General features: G+C 43.3%; 2 protein-coding genes across 2 annotated transcripts; one reads left to right on the top strand and one right to left on the bottom strand.

Annotated features, from left to right (window-relative positions):
• The first annotated feature begins 518 nt into the window (after positions 1–518).
• LOC137904818 (homer protein homolog 3-like) lies at positions 519–8,288 on the top strand. The gene is made up of 10 exons (XM_068749023.1): positions 519–541; positions 2,445–2,601; positions 3,512–3,643; positions 3,726–3,830; positions 4,794–4,802; positions 5,420–5,553; positions 5,872–6,028; positions 7,708–7,815; positions 7,912–7,992; positions 8,103–8,288. Exons 1-10 carry the CDS (start codon positions 519–521, stop codon positions 8,286–8,288), a joined length of 1,092 nt encoding a protein of 363 aa, XP_068605124.1.
• A 4,526-nt stretch (positions 8,289–12,814) lies between these two features.
• Positions 12,815–17,413, bottom strand: LOC137904640 (keratin, type I cytoskeletal 9-like). The gene is made up of 6 exons (XM_068748843.1): positions 17,015–17,413; positions 16,666–16,697; positions 15,808–16,561; positions 14,000–15,143; positions 13,435–13,492; positions 12,815–13,107 (listed from the first exon to the last, which is right to left on the bottom strand). The coding sequence occupies exons 1-6, from the start codon at positions 17,411–17,413 to the stop codon at positions 13,074–13,076; spliced, it is 2,421 nt and encodes an 806-aa protein (XP_068604944.1). The 3' UTR covers positions 12,815–13,073.
• Positions 17,414–24,810: the final 7,397 nt, after the last annotated feature.

Genomic DNA, 24,810 nt, shown 5'->3' with positions numbered 1-24,810 from the left:
TATAAATATGACCCCAAAAAGTCTCCTGTTGATCATTTTGATAATAAAGGTCGCTTTCGTTTTGGTCCTTAAACTTGATTTCACTGTTTTATTTCGTTATAATTTTTTATCTTTATGTATAAGGCTTTCAGGATCACACACGTCTGATTTGCATCATTAATATTAGTCCTATTTGGCCAGTAGAATTACTATTAGTACTATTATTAGTACTCGGAAGCCGATTTAGGTCATGACTTGTCCTCCGGGACAATATTTCAGAGAGTGTCTGTATAACAGGCACATGCCGGCTCCTTGGCTGCGAGCAGGGCGACAGAGAATCCCGGATTCAGACGCAGCTGCAGCGGAGCCAGCAGGCGGTTCCATACCGGGAGGCAGCCGGTCTGTGATGGACACACACCGATCCAGGTCTGCTACCCGGGTCAGCGGGCTATGACTGTGAGTTTCCTCCTCACTGTGCGTTAATTTATGAAAACACTGCTTCAATTCTTTTTATAGAAAAGAAGCCTCCATCGGTTGAGATGTTTCCTCACCACAGAGAAAGGTAAGAGCAGCTTTCCTGCATGACATTTAATGCCCTGACTTTATTTATTGCCTAAATCTTCCACGTAGACCGGATTAATGTGGCTGATTCACATCATCTGTTTATTGAATTGCCATTTCACTTGATCACATTAAAAACCTCTTTGGTGATATGAAAGTTATAGCATGAGTTTTCGACCTGTTGTAATGAGACATTTTCATGAGATGATGTCAAACTACTGTATCTTGTTATAACTGAAAAATATCAGATACAATGAATATTTAAAAAACCCGTTCTGGTGCTCTTCTATTAAAGGTCCCATATGATGAAAACCTCACTTTTCCCATGTTTCTACACTATTATGGTGATTTTGGGTCCTTATCAACCCCAAACAGCAAAATAAACCACCAAGTCAATCCTTCGTAGTTTGCGTAGGTCTGGTCCTCCTGAAACACGTCTGGAAGAAATCGCTCCCCTTCTGACGTCAGGAGGGTAAAACGTGCGCATTATACGTTCGTGCGTCCCCGTGTCTGCGTTCTGCCCGTCCACGCTCTATGGGCATTTTCCTTCCATAAAGTTTATTTTTGGTGGTAATGTTCCGGCGAAAATTGGCAAAACTGTTTTAGTGTGTTGTAAACACTTTGAACGAGATGCTTTATGGAGCGGGAGACAGACAGAGATAGACGGCGATAGACGGCGATAGACATCGGCTCTGCGTCCGCGTTACTACCGACGCTAAGCCGATCCGTCGCGGCGAAGAGGGAGCTGAGCTGAAAGGCGAAGCTCTCCATTTACCGGTTCGATCTCCGTTCCTGCCCTCACCTGTGGTGACGAGCTTTGGGTAGCAACCTAAAGAACAAGGTCGCCGGTACAACCGGCTGAAATGAGCTTCCTCTGTAGGGTGACAGTGGGAGACTCCGGAGACGGTGCGAGACGCTCCCTCAGAGTTTCTCCGCTCCTCTTAGGCTGTGGATAACGTTTATTTTTTGTGCTAATATTCCGGCAAAAATTGTCCCCCAAAGATTTGTGTGTGCTAAAAACATCCCTCAAGTCTCTGTACCATGGTAGCGTGCACGTGTGCGTGCTCACTATGAACGTACTTTTGCTTCTGGGTTTAGAGCGTTTCTGACAGGGCAGATTGGGACGCTGTCCTGCAGCATCTGTTTGCTATTTTGACCCAAGACTGTCACAGATATTTCATATACGTTTTTGGGAACTGCATTAAAGGGTAGACTATGTGACCTTTAATATAATGAATGTAAAACCAATCTCTTTATCCAGTTTGGCAGTTTGCCTTAGTTTTGCGCCCAGTTTCTTTTAAGTCTGTCAAGCACTGTATACGTAATTGAGAAAAACGGTAAATAAAAGCTGTATTTTACCAGTGGAAAAGATTCCTGAATCAACCGATACACATCTCGTTAGCTACAGGACCATGGCCCTCTCAGTTATCAACACTGACAGTCTCTAAATACCATTCCTGTATTTGTGTCACTAATGGGGTCAGATATAAATGTATGATGACTGTCCAGAATACAGCCCTACTGGGAGAAGCCGCTGCAGAGAAGTGGCCTGTTTCTTACCTCCGTTTAAATCCTGATTAAACCACAACTCCATAATATATTCCCAATTTAATCTCACTACCTGAACGCTCTTGTACCATTTAGTTTGAAATGTTCAATCTCAGGCTGATGTTGGCAAACATTTTAAACTGACTGGATTTTAAAATAAACAAAGCTAAGGTGTAAGGTGTAACAGTTAAAAAGGTTTTTCCATTTCAAAAAAGCTGATTTTTGATTTTCACATTTTAAAGGTCCAGAGAATACTCCTCCTCAAAGTTTACCTTTCAGTTGATTTTCAACCGTTGTTAGTAGGAAGGGCTGCACAGACACTCATCTTCTCGTGACCTCTGTCCTTCCTCCTCCAGAGAGCAGCCGGTCTTCAGCACCCGTGCCCATGTTTTCCAGATTGATCCCACCACCAAGAGGAACTGGATCCCCGCCAGCAAACATGCTGTCACTGTGTCCTCCTTCTATGATTCCAATCGTAACGTCTACCGCATCATCAGTGTGGGCGGGACCAAGGTGAGGGGGAGGAAAAAGGTAATAATGTAGAGAAAATGCAAAAAGAAAATAGTAAAAAATAATTTAGATAATGAAACAGAATATAAGTCTTGCAGATTTGCTTTCCAGAAGTTAAAAATGAATGATGTTCTTCTCATAATCCAAAATAATTCTTGAGGGAAGTTCTCTTAGGAGTGTGTGGCCTTGACCTCAGGAGAAGAGGAATTAGCTTTCCTTGTCACCAAATGTCCTCTTACCATGACATCTGTAAGGAATTATGAAGAGAACCAAATCACACTGGGCTTCCACAACTCCAGAGCAGGCCTGCTTGTAGGCAGTGGCGGCGTTAGGCCTATTTTAGGGGGGCTTCCTTGAACTGCTTTTACCCAGGAATATACTTGTTCCCAATCACAGTTGTAAGAGCATCTGCGTTTTTTTCCCGTGCCAATGTTGTGAAAAATGTCGAACTGCATGCAGTGAATGGTGACAGGCGGCTGTCAATCATACCGAAAGGACAGAAACGAAACGACTTGGCCCGTCCATTTGCAGCGCGACTGTCTCGGTTGGGTGAAGGAGAGAAAGAGGCCGAGAGTTAAAGGAGAGGAACAGCGAACCCCGCGATTGTGTCGAGCGATGTCTCTATGATTTTAAGTATTAAAATTAAATTTGTGGCGGTAAGATTAAAATGCGCGACACAGCCTCAATTTGCGTGAGGCGAGGTTTGAGATAAAATGCTGTGCAGTCCTGCACAATGCGGGACATCTGATCACCCTGGTGGAATAAGCCTGGTTCATTTCAATTCATGTCATGGCTCATTGCTCTGTTTGTCTTTTGATTTGTCCTCTGCTCTGAATGAACCTTGATCTGCTGCTCAACTCTTTATTAATGAGTATAATCCCACCTGAGCCATCTCGTATTACTGCATTTGTAGGCCATCATCAACTGCACCATTACACCCAGCATGACGTTCACCAAGACGTCCCAGAAGTTTGGCCAGTGGGCAGACAGCCGGGCCAACACTGTGTATGGTCTCGGTTTTGCTACGGAGCAACAACTCCATCAGGTAAAACTAAACGGATCTTAAAGCTCTGCTTACATCACATGCTCAATGCTAAATCAGTTGATCTCTTGCCGTCTTTAAAAAGTTCTCTGAGAACTTTAAGGAAGTCAAAGATGCAGCTCGTTTGGCACGAGAGAAGTCACAAGATAAAGAACTGGCCAACACAGCGCTCACTATTGCTGCTCCTCAGGTGAGCTACCCTGCATTAAAGAACCGTTCAGTGACTGCTTTTCCCTCACTGATCATATTTGTACGATTTATAACTTAATGTACGCTAAACATCTGAGTAATAACTTAACAGAAGCTCTGAATAGCAAAGGTCACCACTTAAGTCTTAAGTGTTCAGTCAGGAGAAACCCTGCTTATGTTTCAGACCCTGTCGGCATGTTTTTTTCAAAATCCCTTCCCAAGGGATTTCTCAAAAAAGGAAAAAGAGTTTTTTGACATATGCTCCGGATCAAACTAAGTTTGATTCCATAAATTGAATTCTAAGTATTCTAAATTGTAATGAGATGTGGGCTAACAGTTTTGGCATTATACCTCCTGCTTTACGTGCTGGGACGAAAAGGAAAGGTGAATGCGAATGTAGAGCGAACCTCCGCAGATATCAGACAACCCTAACTTTGTCGTGATCAGAGAAATGGGCCTGGAGACAAAATAATGATTAATTCTTGATATGTTACACTTAGAGAGACACTGTGATCTAAGGTGTGAGCTAAGGCCAAGGTTAGATGAATGCATCTCTGATACTCTGCAGCTCTTACAGAGGGCTACTGTGATTAGACCAAATGAAGAATGGGGGGGGGGTCTGGGTCACTTGTCTCCGAGGGAAGACAAAGTCAGCTCTGGGCCTGCTTTACGCATCAGTCACATCTGCTTTGTTGTGTAGAATATGCTACTTCTACGGCTAATTCTACGGCTGAGCAGATTCCATCTGATGTGTGTCTCACTTATTGATTTATCGAAATCCAAAGTACCAAGAAGTAACATCAATTTGTGCCTGTTTCATTTGGCGCTTTGCGACATGACTGATCACATGGATAAGCTTGCTTGTGCTTGTGATGTTTTTGAATAGGTCGTTATCTACAAGAAGATATGGTGACGTGTTTGTTTGTTTTTTGTCTATTTTACCCACCTGATGGATTTCCCCTAGTTCTCACAGGTCAGTCTCTTATTTTGACCCGATGCAAGACAGAAAATGTTTCCAGTCCTTGACATCGAAAAGAATATAAGCAAATTCATTTGAAAATCTTTTCTTCCTGTCTGCACCTACATTTTGTAATTTATGTATAACTACTATAACGGTTTGCAATGCTTTAATTCATCAAACCAAAAAAAGACACAGTAATTGCGTCTATAATGCATCTTATCAGTGGAGGAGGACATATCTACATCCTTAGATTAAGTAAAAGTAATTCCATCCTCTCTATGGAATTGAATTATTCTGATTATTTTTTTCCTAAATATTTAGAAAAGATAAGCGACCCCTTCACAATATACATATATATTGCTTAACTGATTGTCCATACCTCAAAAGTATTTAAAAAATATGATAAAAATAAAATATTTTCCAACCATTCTCATCCTTTGAGCTTATATTATGTAGTATAACATATTTTAGAACATTTTCTAAGTGTATATATTATTTTCAAAATACAATATTTGATTAAATATAAAATGTGACTTGTAGCTAAATATGTCAGCCATTGCCAGAGTAATCCTTGTGCTGTGGCGATGATTGTGTGTCATCGTTCGAGTGCATTTACTTGTGTTTCTCAGGACATCTCGGAGGAACTCCAGTCTCCACCCGCGGCGTGTGTGAACGGACCAGAGGACAAACAGTTCCGCAGCCAGAGTGCAGACATCACGCTATCCTCCGAGAAGGAGCGCATTAAAAAGATGCTCTCTGAAGGGTACTTACACACGATAAGCAAAATAAGTCAACTCACTTTAAAGAATTAAAACTGAAAATGACATGGCTAGCAGCCAGGCTTGTTCCAAACATTCAACTAAATGTAAAACGTTCAGCAATTAACATGCTAATATCTGTTATTTGAACGGGAGTGCGCTCTTCATCAACTCGTCATCCACGGCATTCCAAAAACAATCGGCCCTTACGCCTAGTTAGGCGCTTGGGTCTAATAAAGAAAAAACAGATTAGAGTGTGTGTGTGTGTGTTGTAGTTTGAAATCATGGGTTTACAACTTGACTCTTTTTCTTGTGTTCTTCAGGTCCGTTTGCGATATGAACCTGGACGCTGAACTTTTCATCCTGCAGGACAGCAACTCTAAATTGGTGGCAGCCTTGCATGGGGCTAATGCTAATGTGGAGCAGTGGAAGAAACAGCTGGCAGCGTATCAGGAGGAGACAGAGAGACTCAGAGACCAGGTGAGAATCCAGAGTATAGAGCCTGACACGAGATTCTCTGCTTCAATTAGCTTCACCTGAAATATCAACGCACCCACGAAGACCACAAAACTACTCGGAGCTGAATTAACAGGCTCGCTGGCCAAATCTCAGGTTGCAGTTTTGAACATCTTCCACACCCTCATCATACAATTCCATTTCTAAATTAAAATATAATTCAAGCTCCAAGCAGGGTTAATGTCACAGCTTAAAGAGCCTTTTTTTTTTTTTAATGAATTTTGACATTATACATCGGTACATGAAATATTATACTTTGGGTCCTCTTGAAGGAGGGTTCTTTGAACTATACAGGGGTTTGTGGAGCCACACTCACTTTTGAAAACCATATCCGATTGTAATTTCCTACACTTTGATTTTGCCAATCCCAAAAGCATTTTCAGGATTTTCCTGCATGGCAGCACTGATGGTTGAGGTCGCACCTAACCATCAGTGCTGATCTGATCATTGGGGAGCCTGTCCAATCAAGAGCGAGGTGACAATGACTAGACTCAAAAAACTTCTCTGTGTTTGGCTGCAAATAAACTTCAGCGACAGAATCCAGGGTGCCGTCCGGGCTGAACCCTTGCGTTCAGTGAATGTCGCATTTCACCGCCTGTGATTTTGGTGCATCAAGTCTGGATGCAGGTACGGCTGCCCTCCCTCTCCTCGCTCATTAACGAAATATATTTCCATCTTTGCTGGGAGCTTATTCCTCTGGGAACCACCTGGCCCGAGGCTCTCGATTAACACCTCTCAATTATTCATGCTTTAATACCTCCATCCTCTCCTATTATGACCAGTGTTCACGGTATCGATCATCCTGTTTTAATTCTCCTCCTCGTCTGCTGTTTGGTAACAGTCTGAGCCGTTTGGTCCACAGAAAACAAATGCATTCACGCCAGAGAGAACCCATCTTTGTCTCCTTTAGACCAAACTCGTTCCCTCTATCTGAGGAACGGGACCAGGTGGCTGAAAATGGTCCACGTCTCTGGGGAGGTGTGAGACGGAGAGGGGTTTGTAGGACAGCGATATCCTACTTTCAATGCCCCAGTTAGGAAAAAATGCAAAATCACCAGAGGGAGCTGGCATCCTCTTTGCTCAATTTTATTCTTTCCAATGCTCCTCCTCTTCTCAGCCACACAGAATTTAAAATAAACCAAACTGCCACTGTCAGATGTGAGGACAGCTCCGGAGGTGCCCTTCTCTTTCCTTGGATTCAGGCTCCTTCGACAGAGCAGCAGGTTTCGCTCCTCTTTCCCTGATGATGCTAACATGAATAGCTCATTCACCTCTCCATTGAAGTTATTTCATGTTTTACCATCATTCTCACTGTGAATATGAATAAAGTGAAGCTTCTGAACTATTGACCACTGACCGCAGATGTGTAAATATCAAACAGGTAGCATCATTAAAAAATGAGTGATGAAAAACATAGAAAAGTGGTAAATTGCCAGGGGAAAGAAAAATGGAGTGAGACGTTCTGAAAAATGAACAGCAAGAAGTAAATAATTTTAAACTTTACAGGCTACACAAGCGCTCGATCTCCCTTTGTGTCACACACAGCGCTGGAAACATCCAGCAGTTTCTCCACTTTAAAGCTTTTGTGTGAAATCATGCAGAACATAGTTGAATTGTGCTGGTATATGTGTGTGTGTTGCAAGGTGGCTGAATTGGAGGCCCGCGAGGGCCACGGCCCCAGTGACATGCTGAAGGATGAACTGTCCAAGTCCCTGGAGGAGCTGGAGGCCCTACTGAAGGCCAAAGATGAGGTTGGTCCTTTCTTTTCCTGAAAATGATTCATCATTGGGCGCTGATGAAATGTTCATCTACTCAGAACTGGAAGCACACCTTTCATCTCTTTCCAGGAGATTGACATTTTACAAAGCAAGAAGGCAGAGTATCATGAGATGGAACGTGAAAGGGATCAGGCCATCCACAGATTACGGGTAGACATAAGATTATTAAGGCTACGAGATGATGGTAATAACAATAGAAGTACATTTACAGCAGGTTCATCGTTTTTTAATTCCTTCTCCTCTTCTCTTGATCATCCTAGGAGACCGAGATGCATAATTCAGAGTTGGAGCGTCGCATCCAGAACTCAGAGCAGAACCTGAATAACTCTCTGGAGGAACGGGATTGCATGGACTCTGAAATCCAGAGGGCCATTGAAATTCTGGACATCAAGATCTTTGACCTTAATGACCTTCGTCAGAGCCTGGTTAAACTCATCAACAAATAAAAGTGGGTGGAAACAACGCAACGAAAGTGAGGTGAAGATGAAAGGGTTAATTGCCAATGCACCAGGGGAGCTGGTCGCAGGTCCTTCTCAAGCGGACTGAATGTGCTAACCGACGCAGCAGCGACATAAACATGGCTTTGCTTGTCCAATCTTAATGCTTCATGTTGCGTTCAAGAGTAACAGTCATTACGACAAGGTAAGTGCTTTAAAATGGTGCTTCTAGTTTCTCATTAGTCTGAATTTTTGTACAAATAATAGTGATACAGTGTCAACATAAATGAGAGGCCTACGACTGGCCGATGCCTATCATGAATGTTTGTACTGTGCGCCTGGCAGCGACGCACAGCAGAGGAAGCAGCAATCAATATGGCAGCGCAGCATCCCAGCGTTACCGCTGTCATTGCACCAGCAACTCTTCTTTAAATTTACTGTACCTGCACCACTAAGAAAGCCCGAAATATTCAAAGTGATCTCAGCATGTTTATAAAGAGAACAGTTGCTCCAAGTGTGGAAAGATCACACGTTAAGAGTAGGATAATAGATAATTGCCTTTCATCACGTCATCTATAGGCTTGCTTTAAAAAAAACTTTAAATTTAAGATCAAAATTACATTTTAGTAGGTAAGATTAATGCAGTAACTACAGTCAGGGTAATTGTTTTCCTGCTGGTATACGTCAATAATGCTACAGATATTAGCCATCCCAACCAGGATTATCAAAGAAATTAATCGTACAAATCTCAATTTCATATGGAGAAATAAACATCACTACATCAGAAATAGTGACATGATAAAGAACTATGAGGACGGTGGTATAAAAGCAATTGACTTTGAAATAATGAATGGGATTTTAAAGATCAATTGGTATGCCAAATCACCCCCATCATGGCCTGCTCTTAAGAATGAGCTCTCCCTGTTACAGAAGATACTAAAACAAATAAATAATCCCCAGGCAAAGAAAATGAACACATTTATATCAGAATTTAACCTTTCCCATACCCCTTGCTTGTAATTTTATGTTGTATTTTCCTGTATATTTTATTTTTATTTTTATTCTTGTGTTTATTTGTGTGGTTATTTATTTTCCTGCTAATTCTTTCCTTCCTTTTGAACATATTGGTGATTACTGGTGAGTTTTGTTAATAAAGTTTTTTTCTTTAAATGACTGTCCAGGCGCTTTTTGCTTATTTGCTGACTTAAGGTAAGGGACGTACAGATAAACCGGAGACAATTTCTCGTGTTTTGTTATTATTCTTCCGGTTCATCTGTCCGTCCCTTAAAGAGCTCCGGGTTTGGCGGAGCACTTCAACAGGAAGCGCAACTCGGTGTGCGCGCTATTTTTAGCACATAGCACACAGATCTTTTTATTCTATGAAATGTCTTAAAAATGAATGATCTTGTGAAATACTCTACTTTGTTAATTTTATTGAAAGGGTTTAAAAAAATCACTACCAAATATACGATGTTTTTTTGTTTTTGTTTTTTGTTTACAATAAGAGAGTGTTCATGGCAAAAGAGGCTGTGGACATTTTACAGTACCCAAGGTTCGAACCACCAGGAAGAGTTTTTATCTGTCAGTATGAAATTGTGGAAGAGTTTGGATGTTTATCACAAGCAATACCAAAATATTTACAAGTTTAAATTATTTTACAAACGCATGGTCTTGTCTCAGTAAAGCGAGGCCAGGGCTTAATGTGACCATTGTTGGTATGTAATTATTGAAATATGTTCAATATATAATGTTGATTATTAATTAGCTAGTAATGTGTATGATATATCAATGTCCTAATCTGTTTAGTTTTTGTTTGTCACATTATTAGAAGTCTTGTGACTTCTTCACACTCCTTTTCAAGCAATGTATAATGAATTATTTGTGATTACTTGTGTACATGGTACATTAGTGTTTTGTTTTGGACATATTTATATTTATATTTTGTCATATTATGGTTTCTTGTACACATAAAGGTATTTTTATTTCTTCTGCGCGAAAACAAACAATAAACCAACCAACAGATAAACAGATTATTTGCCCAAACAAACTGCAGAGGAGCTGAAACTGTGAGTTCTTGTGCTTTTTATATGACTGCATTGCAGTCATATAAAAAGTTGCTTCTGCAGCATTTTGATACGTTGGTGCCAGATGCAAAACTTCTGGACAACTAACTGCACAACTTACACAGAGACAGACCCCATCCTCTCTCAGCAAACCTGTTTTACCTGCTAATACTCCTGAAAGGGGGTGGCTCGGTGGCGCAGTGGTAAGCGCTGTTGCCTCACAGCGAGATGGTCGCAGGTTCGTCTCCGGCTTGTGGCCATTCTGTGAGGAGTTTGCATGTTCTCCCCGTGTCTGCGTGGGTTCTCACCGGGTTCTCCGGCTTCCTCCCGCCACCAAAAACACGCAGCCTAGGCTGGTTGGTGACACTAAATTGTCCGTAGGTGTGAGTGTGTGTGTGGCTGGTTGTATGTCTCTGTGTTGCCCTGCGATGAACTGGCGGCTTGTCCAGGGTGTCCCCTGCCTCTCGCCCATTGACTGCTGGGATTGGCTCCAGCTTGGCCCGCGACCCGATAACGGAATAAGCGGTTAGAAAATGAAATGAAATGAAATACTCCTGAAAGAAATGTCAAGGTGAATGTCATGAATGCACTGAAGGATGTTATTTCTGGGGTGCATCTTTCCTCCTGTTGTCAGGGTAGCCATGGAGCCAGGAAGGCCAAGTCAGATCGGAAATGCAATAAAAAAAAACCACATTAAATTGAAGCCTTGCACAAAAGGGTCAAAGTCCTTCAACCCCAGGTGGGGAAGGAGGTCGTAATTATGAGCACCCATTCCATTTCCTGCAGCAGGAGGGGTAGGGAAGTGGGGGGGGGCTGCAACACAATGGATGAAACTATGCATCAGAGGTCTTAGAGGCGATGAGTATCCAGATCCCCAAACAGCAGCCAGAGGTCAATAAATAGTCCTGAACCCAAGGGCACAGAGGGCATGGATGAACGAGCAAATGATTAGTCAAACATCATCCAAAGCTCTTTTGAGTGTCGTCTTCATTAAATTACTTTCGAAATAGTGATATAACACAGGTTTAGTTATCTTTAAATCTACAGTAACAAACTTACTCCCCAACATATCTGGGGACATGTTGTCAGTGATAAAATTAACAACAGTGGTAAAACAGACACTTAACCTGCTGCATGGGATTACAAGGTCATATAGTACACCAGATCCTGTTTTTTTTTTTGGGGGGGGGGGGGGTACAATGTGTATAGCTTTATAATAATAATAATAATAGGCTTTATTTATATAGCACTTTTTTAGAAATGAAATTCCCAAAGTGCTTTTACAGATAATAACAAATCAACATGAATCATACAAACAAAAATACATAATAAACAAACATTCATCAATGTAAAACGGGTGTTTAAAAGCAACAGTGGCGTCAGGGCACAAGTGATGAGACGAGTTACCCAGCAATAATCATAAAATAATAAAACAATGTTCAATAAATATAAAAAAAATAATTAATTTTAAAATTTAAATTAAAATAAATGAAAAGTAATTAAAACAGAGGACTCCATCAATTAAAAGCCAGTCTATATAAATACGTTTTTAGAAGTGTTTTAAAAGAAGTTACCGAATCTGCAAGCCGTATATTTTCAGGCAGGTCGTTCCAAAGCCATCGAACCAGTTCGTATCGGCTCTGCAGCTGCACAGCCCACATGCAGAAAAACACTTGATGTTAGAGGATATCCTTTTGATCAGGATGGGGCTGCTTTGGCTCAAGTTCTTAATTGGTGCCAATGTGCTCCTGGTTTGGCAGGATGTTTCTCTGTTCTCAGGACAGTTTGCTTCCTCACTCTATTTAGGCTCCATTTTATGTTGGAAGGAAAATAAATTTGCACTGAAATAAATCCATCATCAGCAACAGTAACATCCTTTTAAACCTGAGTTAGTTCTGTTTTAACACAAAGACGTGTGCCTATATGAAAGGAACCCCAGGAAGAGCAAAGAGGAAGGATACACCTCCTAATATGGGCAGACAAGATAATGCACAAATAGAATAATTTCTGCCTTTTCTTTTTTTGCGTGTGAACCACAGATTGAATAGTGTGTGAATTTGTGTTTGTTTGCTGGGAAAGGCCAGAGTAATCACTGTATACAGTACACAGGAAAAAGTTTAGCTTGTCACCGCTAATGTGTTTTTAATAAGCAATATATTAGGATCTATTTAGCTTATGGACAACACATTGCTTTAACAGCGTGCACATGTTTCCAGGGGTTCCTCCCATCTGCCTCCATTGGCTTCCTGACAGATTGGCAGGTAAACATAAATACACTGGAGGGGTTGCATTGCGCCACCAATAAATCTTGCCTGAAACAGCAAAGGAGGGGCCGAGCGGTAATTTACAGACAATTAAGAACACAATAGGTGACGCACACAGGGACAAACAGTCATTTCCAGGTCTGCTTATGGTATTATCTTAAATGGCTTTGTTTATATGGACGAGACAAGTACAGATGATGCATTAATATTAAAACAATGCCTTTATTCTTTGTATTTACATTATAAGAGTACAACATGTGCTTATTCATGCGTGCTGCTTACACACTGAGTACATTACGTCATTAAAACACAGTTTTCACACTGTACATTTAAAAGTGCAAAATTATTCAAATTACTTTGGTGAATTATAGAAAAAGTACTGTATATACTGTCATATATATATATATATAATGTCATTATTTTGCTGTGCATCAACCCTAATGTTTGGTTTTTCTCACCAAGATGAACTAACCCAATATTCTGGACAGATCTTGTCTTTCCCTAGAGAGAGAGAGAGAGACATAGACATTATGCATTACTCGGACATGCCTGTATGATTGGTTTCATTCTATATTTACATTATTATCCATAATTCCCTTCAATGAAGCAAAAGCCAAAAACAGACAAATCAGACGAACATTATATTGTGTTTTATTTAAGTCAAGCCAGACTGCATACCTGCTGTGCTGAATACTGACAAGAGTACCTGTATTTACTGTGTATCACTCCACGGCTGAAAATAGTCCCCAACAGATTTACATCTGTTTGTGTACTATTCTAAATACTGAAGTACCCTGCTCTTTTAGGCCTAGCTGCCTCCATGCTTACTCTGGGCGCACGGGATTGATGAGGCGTTGCAGATCCTGAAGGTGCTGAGCGACACTGACTGTTGATTAAACATAGGAAAAGAGCGTCTTGTTATTATTTAGACATACCATAATCAATCATGTTTTGCTGTGTTTTTGTGTTGTATGTTTTTACTATTGGGTCTAGAGCCTGTAATAAAGTTTACCTATATAATCAAGCTGCTCCTCAGCTTCAGAGCATCTATAAAATGTGCTTATGAGTGATCATATTGGGGTTTGGAAGTTGAAGTATATGAAATGCTTAATAGTGTGATTTACAGCATCAAATATTTGTTATGTACACATGTAGTGTAGTCATGTCACACGCTAACTGTGGAAGTTGTGATATGCGCTTCTGTGTTTTTCGGGTTGCCAGTCGGGCCTCACTTGCATGTTAGTGATTTATTTCACCTTCACCATGCCTTTGATACCAACAAATGGTTGTGTGTGATGTGCGCTCTCCTGGTTTATGCATGTATCCTGTATTGCACTCCAGTACGTGAGAAATAAACAAAGACATAACAAATAAGAGACAATGAAGTACTTACCTGAGCCTCCTCCCAGCCCACTTGTCCGTCCCCCACCTAATACCGATCCCGTTCCAGTGCTCCCGCCTGACGTTTCTTTTCCTGTCCCACTTCCTGTCTTGCTTTGTCCTGAGCTCCTGCTCCCGAACCCAAGCCAAGAAAATCCAGAGCTACTTTTACTGGTCGATCCAGATGATGATGATGAAGAGGATGAGGAGCTTTTCGTATTTGCTGCAGTCTTACTTGAGCCTGTCTCGCTTGAACTTGACCCAGTTGACCCGATGCTTGATGAGCCTCTCGAGCTAGTTGCTGGCTTATTGTAGCCTGTTCCACTTGGGCTAAGACTTGGTTTTGATCCTGTTGATCCAATGCCTGAGAAAATCCCCCCAGTTGATCCCGGCTTATTATATCCTGAACCTGTGGCGCTACCTGACCCAGATGAAGAAAGGGATGTGCTTGAGGAGCCTGTTCCAGTTGAGAGTGGCTTGTTTAATCCAAATCCAGTACTACTACTTGATCCGGATGAAGAGAGGGATGTGCTCGAAGACCCTGTCCCAGCCGATCCTGGCTTCTTGTATCCGAATCCAGCTGCGCTGCTCGCCCCGGATGAAGAGAGGGATGTGCTCGAAGACCCTGTCCCACCCGATCCTGGCTTCTTGAATCCGAATCCAGTCGCGCTGCTCGCCCCGGATGAAGAGAGGGATGTGCTCGAAGAGCCTGTTCCAGTAGAGAGTGGCTTGTTTAATCCATATCCAGTAGCACTACTTGATCCGGATGAAGAGAGGAATGTGCTCGAAGAGCCTGTTCCAGTAGAGAGTGGCTTGTGTAATCCATATCCAGTAGCACTACTTGATCCGGATGAAGAGAGGGATGTGCTCGAAGAGCCTGTTCCAGTAGAGAGTGGCTTGTTTAATCCATATCCAGTAGCACTACTTGATCCGGATGAAGAGAGGGATGTGCTTGAGGCGCCTGTTCCGGTTGATCCTACCTTATTGAATGTTGACCCGGATGAGCCATAGCTCAAACCTGACCCTATCCTTCCGAACTGACCCAATCCAGAGGAGCCAGATGAGGCACTGGACCCACCAGTGCCGGTCATGGTCCATCCATTCTGGTTGGCGACGGTCCGAGAAGCTGAGCCTCCTGGTAATCCCATGAACCCTGTCTGGGGGGGGGCGGGCAACATTAAAAAGAGCAGCATTAAAAAGGGCAGCATTACCGATCAGACTTCCCTTTTGGATCTCTGATCGGTAAAGACAGATTTCATTTACATTGTATGATGGAACCAAACGATTTAAATGTTTTGCATTTAATTCTAAGTTTAGTTTTCAGATTATTTCCTGTCGTACTGCTGTCCTCTCGTTTATTCTATGTCTGCCTGAAGATTTACAAGCGCTGGAAGAAGAGCTGTGTTTGTAGTTTATGTATTTATATTTATAAAATAAACAAAAACGATGTTACAGGTGAGATTGGTATTGACAAAAAGGCAATCGTATAATAGCTAAAAATTCATTCCTATAATTATTTCATTGTTAAAGACAAAAGTTGTGTAATGTATAGACAACTTTGAAAGTCATATTACGTAACATATCTGCTCCAGATTCTTTTCTCCTACCAACTACCATCAACACTTATAATAAAGATTGCTTATTTTATTTTTGATACTTCAAATTTAAATACATTCAAATTTCAGTTTTAAGTCTTCCAGGTGTAAAAATGAAAATGTAAATATATATAAAATCTATATAAATCCAGTTTGTGGCCCCTGGGGTCCCTGTTAACACCCCTCATGGCTTTATTCCTGGCGTGTGATCGGTCATCCGCCTTACCTTGGACATGCATGTCAGGTTTAGCTGCCTGAGTTGCTGCCTCAGGTGTTCAACCTCTTTATTCTTATATTTGACATTGTTGTCCAGGACTTCTATCTCTCCATTGAGCTTCATCTTGTCAGTCAGGAGGTTCTCTTTGTCCTCATCGTGTTTCAACTGGAGCTTGTCTAAATGTTGTTTGTGCTGCTGGATCATGGCCGTGCGATTCTGGCTGCACCGGCGGTAGTCGTCAGACAGCCGCCAGTTCTCTGCCTTCAAGCGGCTGCTCTCGGCCTGGATGCTCGACACCTGCTCGCCCACGTTGTCCAGGTAACGCTGGAACCTGTCCTCCACCTCTCTGGACAGACTGCTGCAGTTGGTGCGGATCTGCTCGAGATGCTCCCTCTGCTTTGGACAGGTGAGCTGGAAGGCCATGCATGCAGGAACGAGGGAATCGACCTTCTGCAGGAACGCCTTGGTGACATTGGAGATGCCGCTCATGGACTGGGTAAAATCGTCTTTGCATTTCTGCCTGAAGAATTCCAGCTCCTTTTCTTTGGTGAATTTTTCCCTCCTCAGGCTGATAGCCTGCAAATTCAGGTTATCCCGCTCTCTGGCCATCTGGTCCATTTCCCTGCTCATCCTCTGTCTTGTCTGTGTCAAGTTGGATTCCACAAATATGAGCTTGGCATTCAGCTGTTCCAGCAACAGCCCACAGTTGCACGTACCCGGGCCCACTGGAGGGAGATGAAGAAGAACAGAAATGCTGATTTGTCTAAAGAATGAAAGAATGATTAGGGGTGTGTGTGGCCCTTATTTATTTTGGTATAAATGTTGTACTTACTCTGTGGGCATGAGCCAGAAAATACTTCTCTCGACTTGCAGCTGAACAACTCCTCACTGCATTGTTTCTGTTCATATTTAAAGGAAAGAAAAAGCACGGCAAAGTGTTCTAGACCAGTAAGACAATTGATGATTTAAATGTGGGTCAAAGATACAGTGTTTCATAACTATTTGCATAAAACAGTAAAGTACGTGTTTTAATAAAATGACGGATGTATTGTTAAGTAATTTTAATTACACTGAGAGAATAATACTGATACAAACATGCTGTAATTTGTGACATCTGAAGGATTAGCCGCAGAATTCCAGGTAAGACGTAACAATTAAATCACACACGAAACGCCAAACACAAATAAAATGAAAAGGTTCAACTGAAGCTTCTCACCAGTCTGCTGCGGAAATCATCGATGATGAGCATTGAGCGGTTGGAGAGATAGCGCAGCATGGCCAGGTCCCAGTCGTTGCGGGCCTTTTCGATCAGCGTGCCGTTGAGTAAGGAGGTGAGGTTTTTCCTCTGGCGCTTCAGATCGACGTTCTCTATGGAGAGCCGGCTGAAGCTCTCCTCCAGGTCCTGGATGCGTGCCACCGATGCCGAATCCTGCTTTTTACCGTAAATCAGAAAGAGCACCAGGCTGACTATAATCAGGGACTGGATGAGCGACGAGAAGAAGAAGACGATCCGCATGTAGTAGCCGCAGCTCTTGCCCCTTGAACGGTGCTGCTGCATCTTCTTTTGGGGTTGCATAGTGCGCATCGAGACCTGGGAGTAGCCGCTGCTGTACATAAGTAGCAATGACCAAAGAACAGAGTGAGAGAAGCTGTTCAGTCCGAGGCTGGAACGTCTGAATGAGTGACCAGACAAGGTCAAACACGACTCGCTCCTCCTCGCTGTTTCAGAGCAGTCAGCAGGTTTCAGTCTATTTCTTATAAAGCCTTTGTCTAACTAACAAAAGGCCGACACACTACAGACACACACACCAGACGTTTCCTCTACGTGTTGTTGAGAAGATGAGATTTGATGAAAATATATGGGAGGTGTACAAGTGGGGAGGGAATTTATAAACCCCTCTGGGCACACGCGTCCCATGACAGGAAGTTGCACTCAGTCCCCTCCCTGCTTTGACCACTTTCCTGCTCCATTGGCTACATCCTTCCATGTCGCCGTCGACGACACACAGAGCTGTACGTGTGCGTTTACAATATGTGCCACAGGTAAACACAACTGCACATGTGTTAAACACATTAAGCCTAGTTTTCAACGGAAACAAGACCGCAAGGGCTTTTTTGAAATGCTCCTCTTAGACAAGATGTTTGACTGTATTTGTACTGTAATACATGCTACTGTGTGACTGTACTTGTACTCTTAACATTCTATCTAATAAATATATTCATCATCATCAACAACATTGTTCAAACCACTGGGAAAACAAGAATTCCCTTCCTCTGATGTCAGGAGGGTTTTTAGTGTTGCCGGTCACGTCTGTAATGACACCTTCTGTAAAACTAAAGGATATGAAGACCTTACTGGACTGGACAACATCTCCAAAAATGCAGGTTAAATGTTTTTATGGGATCATGAAATGTATTTTAGGTGCAAACTGGACAGGAAGACAAAGGTGTGTGTGTCATCGTCTGACACTCTCTTTCAGCGATTCCTTTATTCTGCAAGTCTCCGTCCAACATGATGACGTGGGTAAGATCCCCTCCGTGCCAAAGGGAAAACAGACACACACGTCAAATACAACAACCTGCCAGTAAAAGCCACAACGACTTCCTGCCAGGCATTGTTGTCATGCCATGCCTCATCTCGACAGGAAGCAGTAATTCATACAGGAACAAACGCAAATAAACTTTTCAGCACGAGATTCCAGATAAAAGGCGCCAACAAATGCAGGATATCAGACACAAATCCAAGATATAAACAGTTTCGATGTTGATTTTATTTTGGTTGAAGGAGGTTTATGTGCACCTCTGAAGACAGGGTATGGATGCTTTTTCTGTGGTTCGGTTCTGAACCCATTCTTGGGAGGTTTTTCGTGTATGGTTTGACTGTTGTACTGACGATCACAATGCCATTCAGTTCAGACTTTTATCGCCATTGCCAATGAGGGTTCGCAGACTAGGAATTTGTTTCGACGCAATCGTACAACATGTAACAGTAACGACAATAATAAAATGCAAACTATGCAATGTCATAGTCAATGTTACAAGCCCACACTCAGTTGGTCCTGAGTGGGATATGGAAAGTGATCAAATACAGTGTTAACCTACTGTAGCCAACAAAAATGATACTCGACCGTGATTTGTTCAGTATCCAGAAAAACATTTCCCGGGAAAGGAATCAGTGAAGATAAGTAGGGATGTTGAACTATTGCGTTAATTGCGATTAATTAATTATAGTCATATTTAACGTCATGTCATGTTTTTTAATTGCGTTAATCACATTTTTAATCTCTAACTGTACTACTTCTGTACAATGAGTTGGGCTTTTTGTATTTGAGTTGTTGCTGGATGGAATGGTCAGTGAAGTGGACACTGATTGGCCGTCATTGCATTTGGGGCATTTAGGCTCCCATTGTAGGTGGGCGGGGCTAGGTGAGTAGCGGCGAGCAGCGTAAATGCAGTAAATTCTGCCCTCGTTTGTGCTCTTTCCCTCCTGTCATCGATGTTGCTCTGCTATTCTGAGGTTGAGCCTCTTTCTCAACACCACTCTTAGTTCTTATAGTGCCTCCCCCCCCCCCCTTTCTACCTGGCTGCCTGTTCTGTGATGCGTTTTAAGAACTTTCAATTCCTTCCCGAATCTTTTTGGGATTTTCGTGGCTCTACTATTTTTATGGATGTTTGATCTGCTTTTCTTCTGTTCCAAATCCTTCTGCTGCGAAAGCCAGAATCCCGTCTGTTGTTGTCTGCAGCCTCTTCTCCACATCACCATTGATTCCAACACCAGGGACCTCATGTACAAAACGCACAGAAACCTGGCGTACGTACATTCTCACGTCGAAGTTCAGAAGCATCAAGAGTGAAATGACCTTGGAAATGTGCGATGCCTCACCCCAAACTCCGTGGTTGGCGTACGCACGTTTCTACAGCTGTTGGCCCTTTGGCGACACAGAAAGGTGATGCTGGGAATCATTCATTCATTCCTTCATTCATTTTCCAACTGCTTTTTTGCACCTACAGGCAATTTAGTGTCACCAATCCACCTAAACTGCATGTTTTTGGTGTTGGGAGGAAGCCGGAGAACCCGGAGAGAACCCACGCAGACACGGGGAGAACATGCAAGCTCCTCACAGAAAGGCCACAAGTCGGATTCGAACCCGTGACCTCCTCGCAACAGCGCTTACCACTGCACCACCGGGCCGCCTTGCTGGGAATCTGTTACATTAAATATAGGTCACATATACAGCAGGGACACATGAACAATTAACGCACCCAGCGGTCTGCAATTACAGGAGTGGAAAGAAAATACTGCTTAAATGAACTTGTGTTCACTTTTGGAGCATCTCCCCATGGCCGTAACGTATGTCGTTTAGAACCTTTATTGATATTAGAAAGCTAATTTTGATTAGCTTTTGATTAGCCAAACAAGATGTATTTAGTGTCCTCTGAATGTAGCAACAGTGATATCATATAAATTCCTGACAACACATTTAATTGTACAGTAGTTAACTAAATTTAAAATGTTATTTTTTAGACATCAATCACAGGACAACAGTTTTAATCCAAACCGTTCATATGTGGGTGTAGCACTGGTCCCTGGAGCCGAGGGGGGGGGGGGGGGGGGGGGGGGCTTGTTGATGTCACAGTTTACAGTCCACAGTGGGTCAGGCAGAAAGGGGAAAAGAGCTCTATTGTGTTAGTAACATCTCGGATATGAAATATTCTTTTCGATTCAAAGCACACTGACGTGTTTCCTGCCAGCTGGAGGAGCTTGTTGACAATGTCCTGGTTTAAGTGCTCTTTGTTTACGACTTTGAAGATATTCCTGTCGGTACCAACAGACTTCTAACATGTGTCTTCATCACAAATCCAGGAATATGATGAAGCCCCATTGAAGGATATAGTCCAGTGTTTTCATTTAATTCCTAAGCCTAACAGGAACATTCTAATAATTATATGTTTGAGAAACACATTCATGATTTTTTAAATTTTATTTATTACAAAACTCAGAAGATGTTATTAACATCTCAGACAATATAAAAAGATGTGGCTGAGAACACGTTTTGAAGAATTCTCAAACTGTCGAGGAACACTGCCACATAGCGGAGAATTAGCGGAACTGCAGGCGAAGAACGCCTCTTCATTTATCGTTGAATGCGAAGCATAAAACCTTTTTGCAGTAGATGGAGGGAGCTGCACCATATTAAAATGTGTTTCTATCTATTTATTATTTTCTACAGATTTGGATTTTGTGCTGCTTCTGAAATCAAAGGCTGTGAGACCATCCGTGCACGTCTGTCACGCACAGCCACAGCTTTGGCTCTATGTCTGGGAGCTTTTTCAGCTGCAATGTTTTTTTTATTTTATTTCTTTATTTAACCAGGCCAGTCAGCCCCTTTACCTTTAAGGGATTTGTAAATGAGCGATAACCATTGTGTCTGTCTATGAGGGCCATTTAAGCAAAGAGTAGACTACAGTGGGGAGTATTGTGTACTTTAAAATACTGAGGAAACAGAGAGCCTGTTCTGGCAGAGCACTGTCCAGAGAGGCAGGAGCTGATTAGATGAGATGTGCAACAGGTGCGTCTGATGATGAATGATGATGAATATATTTATTAGATAGAATGTTAGAGCAGTACAAGTACAGTCAAACAGTAGCATGTATTACAGTACAAGTACAGTCAAGCATCCTGTCTAAGAGGAGAATTTCAAAAAAGCCCTTGCGGTCTTGTTTCCGTTGAAAGTCCTTGGTACATAAATCATCGACATTTAACAATACCAATAAAATAATAATAAATTACTCAAATGATGCAAAATAACAATAAAATAAAAATAAATTACACCACAGATGCAAAATATGTATTAAATGTCGTTCAGTTCAACAAGCTGTGCAGGGGCAGAAATCAACCTGCAGCAAAGGTCACCATAGCAACCCTCACAAACGGGGTTTTCAATGTTAAAATTGAATATTTTATCCTGACCTCATTCTGGATCAGACCCAGAAGACTGTTTGGAATGATCGTATCGGACCCCTTTATGACTGTGATTTTTGGTGAGTGAATTGAATGCATATTTTACAAGATATATATTTTAAAACCTCCATTATAAGTTAATGGGAATATCCAGATAGCAACCATCCGCATTTCGGATCCGATCATGACTGTGTCAAATTCTATAAACATCCGTTGACTGCAATGTTACTGAAAATGTCAAAGTGATCCAGAATCCAGGATCTCTTGTGGATCGTCACCAAAACGTAATCCTGGTAACATTTCCAACATTTCCTAAAACGTTTGTCGAGCTCCGTCCGGAACTTTTGGAGCTATCTTGCTGACAGTCAGACAGGGGGTATCACAATGCCCCGGCGTGTAATACCGTGACACCCCGTGGTTTTCTGCATGTTCCCACCTGACACCTGACACCTCCCCTCCAGAGGTGGCTGACAAGCCCAAGTGAGGAATCCCAGATAATTAATCTCCTCCTGTCTTTAGGCCAGCAGATGTTTTCCCTTTGACCCACACAAAAGGCCTCTGCCCCCCCCCCCAAGTATAGAATTTGACTCGTAAGATGCTTTTAACGTACGTGCGTCAGTGTCGACTGTCTCTGCCCGTCTAATGCGGCATAAATGTCGAGTCAGCAGACCGGCAGATATCTTTTGCAGTCTTGCATTTTCTGAATTCCTCCCTGGTGGCAGCCACATTCCCGACCGCGGGTTCAAAGGTCACATCAATCCTGCTCCTTTCACCAAAGCAGATGCACAAGCTGAAGTGGAAATGATGCAGCGTCTCTTTTTAGCTGGAGTTTAATCCACGTTTTATCCCCCTGTTGAAACGCTGAAATCTAAACTCTGACTGAATGAAGATATTCTTACTCATCATAAAGAATAAATCTGCTTCACTAGCATGAAGGCATCAGTGAAAATGCCCCAAAACATGACTGCAGTTAGAATGAAATAAAATCCGGTCATAAAAAAGTAAATGCATTAATATAATATAATATAATTGATAATAAAGAGAACCACAATCAGCTGAGAACTGACGCAGAGAGGTGAAACGTCTTCGATCAAACTTATACAAGTCCAGCTGAGTCTTTTTTTTTTTTGCTCTTCGTGATTTACGTCGACCCGGGTGACAGAGAAGCTCCACAGACGGGCCAGAAAAATGCTTCACTTGCCACATGCAGGCATTCTGAGCCCCCGGGGAGTAAAGCCGGGCTTAGCTTTAGGAATGCCATGAAAGTGTCCGAGGGAGAGCGAATGCCTTTAAAAGCTCTCCCAAAGAAAACACAACAAGCAATAAATTGCCGTATCTGTTTCTGCAAATCTGCACATTTACAAGCAGATTCATCACTTATCTCTTAAAGCTCTTATCCGGGCTCCTCCTCTCCTTTATCTGCATTTGACCCCGGTTCTTTCAAAGTCTGGTGGGCACAGGAAAGTCAGTTTGACCTCTTGGGCTAACCTCTAACACAAATCACCCCCAGAATAAGGGGGGGGGGGGGGGGGGGGGGCTTGAGCAAAAGAGCAACGACCACGAAGAAATGGTAATTGTTGCCTCCGGAGCAAGAACCTTCTCTTGAGCTCGCTACCCGCTTTGTGTGCAGGATCAAAGTGTGCTGGCTGAAAGGAGGAGATGCACCCCCTCCTTTGAGGAGATGCGCCCCCTCCTTTGAGAAATAGAGCTCACCTTCTGCTGCATTGGGGGGGGGGACAGAAACATTCGGCTTGATTTCTTTATGAGACAAAGAGAGAGCAGCAGACTCAGATTTGTTGTGGCCTCGGGGTCATTCGGGGTCATGCATCTCTGAGGAGAGAGATCCACATCCTTCCTGTGTGCGTGCGTGTGTGTGTGTGTGTGTGTGTGTGTGTGTGCGTGCGCTGCCCCACGCAGCCCACACTCTTTGCTCTTTGACTCCATTGGCCATATAAGGCGGCCGGCACCATGGTAACCGCAGGGCTTGAATAGCAGTGTCAAATCCCTGGAAGCGTGCGCGCACACACAAACATAGACTGCCCCCTCCCCCTCTGCACACACACACTCTCGTTCCCTCCCTCCCTCCCTCTCTCGCTCTCTCTCTCTCTCTCTCTCTCTCTCTCTCTCTCTCTCTCTCTCTCTCTCTCTCTCTCTCTCTCTCCAATCCAAATAGGTTGGAGGCAAACAGACGCGAGGAGAAACGGCTCGAACGCAGAGAAGTCCATCCCGCCTCTGCGCGTAAACACGATCTGATTCGTGGAATCTGGAGCCTGACAGAGAAAGGAGGGGGCAGAGGAGGACCAGTCTCTTCTTCACCCCCCCCCCCCCCCCTCGACCTCTTCTTCTTCGTCTGAGCCACAGCAAAACGGAAAGCAGCACACAGGACTAGGCCGCAAGTCTTGGTGGGAAAGCGCCGACAGAAGACTGGGGGGACGGGAGCTGCGGGGGGGCCGAGCAGACGGACAGACGGACAGACTCCTGCTTGTCTTGATTTTGTTTTGTGGGGGGGGGGCAGGAAGCGGAACACGGTGTATAATCACAACCGGGCACTCGTGCTCCAGCCCACAGGGAAGCCACTGCTGGCGCGTCGCGGCGCGTCGGAGGAAGCCCCCGTCCACGCCGGAGTGCCGCTGAGCAGGGATCCACTCACCAGTGGGTCGGGAATATTCGTTTATTCTTACTGTGGGTCACGATGCTGCCCCCGATGGGCCGAGCAGGGAGGCTTTTATCTGCAGCCCCGCCGGAGGGAAGCAAGATCTAGAGCCGGACCCGGAGGTAAGCGGGGGGGGGGGGGGCTAATGAGAAATAAATGAACCGATCGGGTGGAAGGGTGCTTTAAGAGGGGCGGCCAGAGCCCCCCCCCCCCCCCAGGCATGAGCTTCGCTCCAGCCATTACGCGAACCCACGGAGCTGCGCGCTAGAGCGGTCACGTCACGCGTTCTGCGTGGCTCTGCGTTAAATAGAGATGCAACGCTCGACTCATTGTTTCCTCTCAAAGGCTGAAGCGTGACCGACCGAGCAGGCTCCCGGTTAACCGACTCAGGAGCCGG

This window comes from Brachionichthys hirsutus, chromosome 15 (assembly GCF_040956055.1).
Source record: "Brachionichthys hirsutus isolate HB-005 chromosome 15, CSIRO-AGI_Bhir_v1, whole genome shotgun sequence".
NCBI classification, from domain to species: Eukaryota; Metazoa; Chordata; class Actinopteri; order Lophiiformes; family Brachionichthyidae; genus Brachionichthys; species Brachionichthys hirsutus.
The sequence above is the reverse complement of the archived record's forward strand: the minus strand, read 5'-3'. Positions and strand labels throughout refer to the sequence as shown.